Genomic DNA, 7,708 nt, shown 5'->3' with positions numbered 1-7,708 from the left:
TGGAATGAAAATGAAATATCAAAATCAAAATGTACGTATCATCGAGCCACTAGAGTACTATAATTACATGAACCGATTGATATGAGATTTTCTTTTTCATTTACGAAAACATAAAATCCATCCAGTTAAAGAAAGATATGATGATTCAAAGATAAAAATATGATGCGTTCTACTCTGGACTATATATATAGGCGCATGTTCTATTTGTTCTAGTAAAGTTTAGAAATCACAATCAAATTCTGTGTGCATTTGTAAAGCGAATCCAGTGAATTTTGAATAACGGATCAAACACTCTGATACTAGCTAGCGGAAACCGTCCAGGTATCTCTAGTGCGCCTTTTAACGGTAAGTACGGCGGTACTTTTTGCATGATAAATTTCCATTACTCTAGAGCTATTTACTTTCTAAAACCTAGCTATTGAAGTTGTGTAGAACATACGATTCATTTCAACGTGAATTTTTCTCTAGTGTCCGAAGTCTAGATTACTATCCAACTTTAGGGAGCTTTTAGGCTCGCAGGTTTTGGGGTTTCTGTGCTGCTGTCATTGTGAGATGAACACCACTGGTGGCATATGCGTCACTGGTAAAAAATCTCTTGAAGGTGAATCAGGTGACCACGACGGCCTGACTGTGAAACTTGTCTGAATTCTAAGTCTTACCGGCCAATCATGTAAAAATATCAATAGCTGCTCCGTTGCTCCACTCTGATCAGCATTGAATCGGATGCAGAGAAATTCAACAAATCCAAAAAAAATGAAATTGCACACAGTTGGGAGGATACTTGTAGCCGTTGGATTAATGTTTTTGCAGAATACAATGGAAGGGATTGCTTCTCTTAAGAAAGAAAAGAAGATCTTAGTATCAGGTGCACAGAAAACACCAATCATGTTTAGACTTTTCTCTTATTTGTTTGTGTTTCCAAGTCCTCTCATGTTCCCGCGGGTACATGCAAGTTTTATCGCACAAACGAATGTACCATGTGGACCTCTCTATGCATTGCGCTTCTTTTCTTTTCTTTCTCTATGCAATAATTGCACGATTTTTCTCCTGTTATGTCCACCTTTGGCACTGTCCTTCACTGCTTCTCTAGTGCGCTGCTCCCCTTCTCTCTTAGGCAGGCGTACGACTGTGTTGTAACCGTTATAACGGTTATTTGTTCTTGATATCAATCAGGTCATGCGGTGAAAAACACGGTTCCTGGGCCCAAGGGGAAAACTGAAGAGGGAATAGGAGCCTAAAAACTGAGGCTGTGCCCGCAAAGTGCATCACGGCCCATCTACTAGTATTTTTCTTTTTCTACTGCCTGGTATGCACATGCATGTGCTGAAGAATTGGAGATGAAAGCCTCCCATGGTGGAGTGTTTAATTATCGATCATTATACCTGTGTACAACTATTCTTGGAGTGTCGTAGACTCCTAGTGAGCTACATCATCATGAACAGCCTCACAAAACTTAAAGAAGACACCTCTGGATAATCCTGGGATGGGTCACTTTGAACCTTAAATTTCCAGACATTGACAAGACTGCCGAAGATAGAAAAGGTCCAAAGGGATAAAGCTAAAGATGAACACGTTTTCAATATGCAAAATGAGATGCGGACAGATTGAGGTTTTACTCTCAACTAGGATATTTGCTAGACCACGTTTTGAACAAATATGAGGACCATTTTCAGTCTAACTTATACTATGAACATAGCAATCTTAACTGCCCAAGGCCTTAAACACGTGAACCCTCCGGATGGTACAAGCAACATATAAGCAATTAAGAATATCCTAGCGATTCAATTGTATGACCGGTGAGTGTAAACCATCAGTATTAGAGCTAAAACGGAAGTCCGGTGTTCAACTCACATCTGCTTCCTTTTTCTAAATGGGCCAAAAGCAGGTGGGGACTTGTATATTACTGTTAAGGTTAGTGCCTATTGGTGTTTCTTGTCTATGAACCAATTTGTGCTTGCACTACTGCAAGAGAATGCTGTCTTTCTGCAATCTCCCTTGATAGGATACTACTAAGTTATGCGCAATGAGTCTTGGCTGTGAAATTATGATATGTGCCTACATTCAACGTTGATCATCCCATATATTCTACATCCAATCCGAGCCTTCATTATTGTAAGTTACACCAGTGAGTGATGTTACTAGTAATCTCCACGTAAAAGCAGCTGAACAAATCCTTAAATTAGTAACAAAAAGAAAAACAGTAGCCTTGTGTATATTTAGGTATGACTGCAGGTAAAGAAATGTTTAGAGAATATGAATGAATGATATAATATGTTGATATTTACAAATAAAGAAGATGAGGGATACCATGTTACATAAATAGTGGTTCATTCATCAAACAGTTAGTATGGTGAATACCAGTATATATGCTATGGCGATTATACAAAATAATGCCAAGGGAATGTTTGTTCAACATCTCCCCCACTATACATCTATACCTCTGTGGGAAATAAAGGAAAACATTGAGAAGAAGAAAACAAATAATGATAAAAGAAAAGAAATCGCATTCATCCAAAAGAAGCAAAAAAAATATCTAACCCCATTATTCTGTTTCGCCGTTTTCTTCCTTCTCAAAACTATTTTGGTTCCTCCTCTGCGTAATCATGGCCTAATTCTCTATTAACGTGTAATCCTCCTAATTATTCTTTTCTTTTGTCCGGGCTTGTATCTGTTTTCCTTGTTCTTTCAGGATCAAGGATTTTTCTTGCTGCAGTAGCTAAACATGTCAGTGGTACTATAGGGTCACCTGATTTGAGTTCTGCCAAGAGAAGATGCTCCTATTTCGCTATCAGAGTTCTGAATTAAGAGACAAACAACGAAATGAGATCCATATTTATCAAGTCACAGGATTAGCTGACATGAAAAATGTGTGCATATATATTTCTTTGGTCGCATGAAATGTTTTATGGAACAGGTCTCAATTTGTTGCTCTAGCGGTTGATTTATAGAATACTGCCGTGCAGAACAAGGAGTTACATCTGTATATCAAATTATTGAAGAAAGAGGCCATACTTGAGATTTTGGAGAAGGAAATACATTCCAGAACCGAAGTGTTTCATCGCCTGCTCCTGTAACAATTGTCTGACAGCAAAGCAATTTTAATTTTAAGATGAGAAAATCTACCGATAAACATAGGATAAGGAAATCTGCGGAGTTTAGTAAGTAGTGTGAGCTTAAAAACTACCTGTCCATCAGGGGAAATGGCAAGATATAGGACCCTGTATGTATGACCAGTAAGGGTCGCCAGCTGCATTACCAACAAAAGAGTAGATGATTAATTTATTTATCATGTGGTTCTGGTTTTTCAGCGAGTTTATAAGATGACCAATTCACATACCTTTGACATGGTAGGATATCTCCAAACAATAATCTGGTTCTGGGAATAACCATGGGTGCTGACTAGTTCGTTGACATTTTTAGACCACACAAGATTACAAACCTGCATTGCAGTTCTACAACTTCATTAGCATAATAGTGGTAGTACTTTCATTGTTTTGTGTTAATGCTGAAGTGGAAAACAAGAGATTGACTACAAAATGCACATGCAGTGATACCTTACCAAAGTAGTACTGCATCATAATCAACAATACCACAGGGTAATAACTAACTAAAACGAGGAGTGAATCCTAACATCACATGCATATATAGGTGAAATGGTCGGCCGAGTTACATAGATCAAGGAATATCAAATGAATATGACTTTAACATGCTGTCCTAATGAAAATCTCGCAGCTAACTGATTTTTCATTTTCAAAGAGGATGAACTCTGTCCCTCGTGCACCATTATTAATTCATCTCAGAACAACATTAAGAACACACCCCAAGTTAATAGGTTGTCCAGACTATCTAGTACCAACAAATCATTTCTTAAGCAGAAGCAACATGCGTAAAAACGATAACATGAAATTGTTCAGAAGGTCACCTGACTCCCAGTGTCCATGCAACTGAGGTGTGAATTTGTAGTTGTATTCCAAAAACGAATGCATCTATCTGCAGTACCACCACCGGATGCAAGAAGTCCATGTAAATGTGGCGACCATGCAATTGCTTTTACAGCAGCAGTGTGCTCACAGTATTTCAACACCGGTTGCGTCGAATGTTGATTCCAAACAAATAGCTGCAGCACAAATAGATGAATAAAGTAACTACACGATAAATACAATTATGGTCCTCCCCTTAAACAAGGAAATGATGAAGACCAACTCACCCTGTTATCATTCCCACCAGATGCTAATTCGCGGTTGTCATAAGACCACTTCAATCCACAAACCTACGACAATTGTTGAAATATGATAAGCGGAAGTGATTTTTTTTTAAACCTTTTTAATAAAATAACTAAATGGAGCTTGAAGTTTTAAAAGTCCCAGGAAAAAAAAATTAAAACAGGCACTCCAAGTTTTAAAAGTTCTAAGGCCTCACCTCTGACTTGTGACCACTGAGCTTGCTAACAAAATCTTCTTGAGCACGAATATCACGTTGGAGAATACTCTTGTCACGGCTACCTGAAGATAATACAGATGAACTCCATGCAAGAGCGCCAACACGTAATCGATGGCCTTCCATAGTCCTTACCCTCCTACAGCGTGATGCATCCCAAATCTACACAAATTGAAAGTATCAGAAGGTGTCAATTCAACAGCCTTAGCATTAGATAATAGATAAGGTGACCAGGCACTATGCTAGCCATACAATTCTAAACACCAGAACAGTAACAACAGATAACGTGACCAGGCACTAGTCAAACAATTCCAAAACACCAGAACAGTAACAACAGATAACGTGACCAGGCACTAGTCAAACAATTCCAAAACACCAGAACAGTAAAAAACATAAGAACAATGTGATAATTCACAGTTCTGTAAAAGCAATATGAGAAGATAATTAAAATCCAAACTTCTTCAACAGACACCAGAACCTATCTAGTCTGACTGCGACCAGAACCTATCTTTAAGGATGGATATTAACAACAGCCAAACAGGAGATCAAATGAGTAAAGTAATTGGGAGGTTTATGTTGTGAACACCACACAGTTGACAAATGCCACCCCTTACAATTGAATATTCATGCTCCAGTTGTTTCTCATTCAATTTATGATATTATATGATATACCAAACTTTTGCTCATATTTTCATACCCTCCACATTCTAATATATCCATTTCTCATTAAGAAACAGAAGATGCTCTATCATGGAAAGGAAATGAGATAATCCTCAATATCAAAATTGGTTTCCAAATAAGGATATCAAAACATTAATTCAGTAAACCTGCATCCTGAAACAACGCAAATAAATGGCCAACCAGAAGGTACACTCTCTAATCTTCTGATGAGGCATTTTATCCATGTCCTCTCTGTAGACAGTTGATTCTGTGATGAAATTTCACTTACGTAAAACTCCAAATGGACAACCTGAAAGTACACAATCTAATCTTAAGGGGCAATATTCTATCTACTCTGATCTCCGACGTAGACAGTTGATTATTTGATACAGAAACATCAACTTAAGGCTATCTTCTGATCCCCAATGGCAACCACTTAAAAGTTCGAACTCCCTCTGTTTTCAAAAATATACAAATTGAAATCCGTGCATTTCGGCATGGGCAACAATGTCCAGATCTATCCGCTACTATTAAATGGAAAGTTCTTAAACTTAATATCGACTGTAGATGGCAATCCGAGAAAAACTCGATCTAATTAATTATCTAGTTTACAAACCCAAGAAATGTAGTTACCTGGACTTTTCCGTTATTAGTTCCGACGGCAAGGTGTGTCCCACGGTTTGCCCATCCAACTGAGCAAACACTATCATCCACTCCCAAGTCACATAATTTAGTTACCTACATGTATCAATGCAACACATAATTCAATCATCCCGTAACAAATACCCAGTGCCAGATGCAGTAAGACCGAAAAAGAGCTGCCGTTACCTTACTACTGCAAGCATTCCACAAATACACACAATTACCCAATCCAACAGCCAATACATTATTCGGAGACCAATCAACAAGATTTAGATAAAAATCATCTTGTAAAGCAGGAGCATCCAAAACCTAAAAACCAGAACCAAACCCACATTTAAAAATCAATCCTTTCATCAGAATTTCACAAAAACAAATCCTAAATTCACCAAAAGAAACAATCATTTCACCTTATAAGGGGATCTGGGTACTTTCCGTGGCGCCTTAGCCGGGGATGGAATTACACCAGGCAAAGCATCATCAAACCCAAATGGAGACAATGAATACATAGACTGTCTAGTTTCAGTCTTATACCTAAAAATATTTCTACTTGGTGGACTTAATTGAATACTTCTGCCATCTAAAGTTGAAGTCTTTTCAGGTGTTAATGGTGAAACAACACCAGAATCAGGACCAAATAAAACACTTTTTAATAAATTAGCATAAGTACCAGCCCCATCTCCACCGCCACTACCACCACCACCTTCCGCCCCTGCCCCAGAACTCGAAGACGCTGCTGACGACGGAGATAAATCAAAAAGTGCAAAATTTGATCCAGATCTACTTGGTATAAATCTATCACTATAAATTGTTCTTGACGGTGATGGATGATAACCTACTCCTACCATACGATCAATGTGTGAAGAATTGGACGAAGAAAACGAAGGGTTTTCTAAAGAAAGTGAACTTCTTGACATATTTGGTGGAAGATTTAATTCTGATGATGTTGATGATGAAAATGGTGGCCTTCTGCTAATAGATGATCTATTCTCAGATGAAGAAGATGGGGTTGGTGGGGGGATTTGATTATCACCCATGATTGATTTTGATTTGGGTATTTTGAGATCTCTAGAGATTTTGGGAATTAGGGGAATTGAGAAACCCTAGAGTGAGAGAGAAAGAAGAAGGTATTATTATCTTGTTGTCGAGTTTTTGTTTTTCATCTTTCTTCTTTCTCTAGAAAGGGGTTACTACTGTTAATTATTTTAGGGGGTATTTATAAGAAGCGATTTTATTTTTCCCGGGAGATATTGGTAAAACAAATGCAAATAACTGTAATTTATTTCGACATGCTATGCAATTACTTCCCATCTTAACTTAAAGCCCTTCTTGGTGTGTGAAAATATTCTCATGCATGTTTGTCAAATTTGCAGCTACTCGGTTAGTCCATTGTTGGCCGTAAATCTTATCGAAGACCCTTGTTGTTGTATGGAAATATTTTCATGTATGTTCGTCAAATTCGCAGCTACTTGGTTAGTCTATCGGCGACTGTAAATTTTCTTAAAGACTTGTTGATATATGAAAATATTTTCATGCAGGTTCGTCAAATTCACAGCTACTTGGCTAGTCCATCGCTGATTGCGAACATTTTTAGGTAACCGTCAAAGTTTATAAATACAGATTAAATTTAGTGCGAAAATTCCCGACATAACAAAAAACATCTTAAATTTTCTTATTTTACTATATACGTAAATTTTTGTTCTTTTTTATATGTTTGCGCTAACTTTTTCACACTTTCACTGTCAAGTCATCTTGGAAGCTTTCCTCCATAATGATAATTGTGTTATCACAATGTTGTTTTTGTTGACTCGGTGTGTCTGATTCGGTCTAAAATAAGTTTTAAATCGTCATTTTTCATCTTAATGTTCGGCTGGAGGTCTAACTCGACTCAGATATAACATTGTACTTTCATCGGATACATATAGGTCACTAGTTTTAACGGCTTTCAATGATCTTAAAAATCTGGTGATAT

At 37.5% G+C, this 7,708-nt stretch overlaps 1 protein-coding gene across 1 annotated transcript; it reads right to left on the bottom strand.

Annotated features, from left to right (window-relative positions):
- Nucleotides 1-2,233: 2,233 nt before the first annotated feature.
- Nucleotides 2,234-6,908, bottom strand: LOC113275019 (protein FIZZY-RELATED 2-like). Its single transcript, XM_026524444.1, has 10 exons — nt 6,147-6,908; nt 5,926-6,048; nt 5,731-5,835; nt 4,420-4,599; nt 4,208-4,270; nt 3,923-4,117; nt 3,338-3,439; nt 3,185-3,247; nt 3,013-3,081; nt 2,234-2,796 (listed from the first exon to the last, which is right to left on the bottom strand). The coding sequence occupies exons 1-10, from the start codon at nt 6,771-6,773 to the stop codon at nt 2,743-2,745; spliced, it is 1,581 nt and encodes a 526-aa protein (XP_026380229.1). The 5' UTR covers nt 6,774-6,908; the 3' UTR covers nt 2,234-2,742.
- Nucleotides 6,909-7,708: the final 800 nt, after the last annotated feature.

This window comes from Papaver somniferum, chromosome 4 (assembly GCF_003573695.1).
Source record: "Papaver somniferum cultivar HN1 chromosome 4, ASM357369v1, whole genome shotgun sequence".
In the NCBI taxonomy this organism is placed as follows: domain Eukaryota; kingdom Viridiplantae; phylum Streptophyta; class Magnoliopsida; order Ranunculales; family Papaveraceae; genus Papaver; species Papaver somniferum.
The sequence above is the reverse complement of the archived record's forward strand: the minus strand, read 5'-3'. Positions and strand labels throughout refer to the sequence as shown.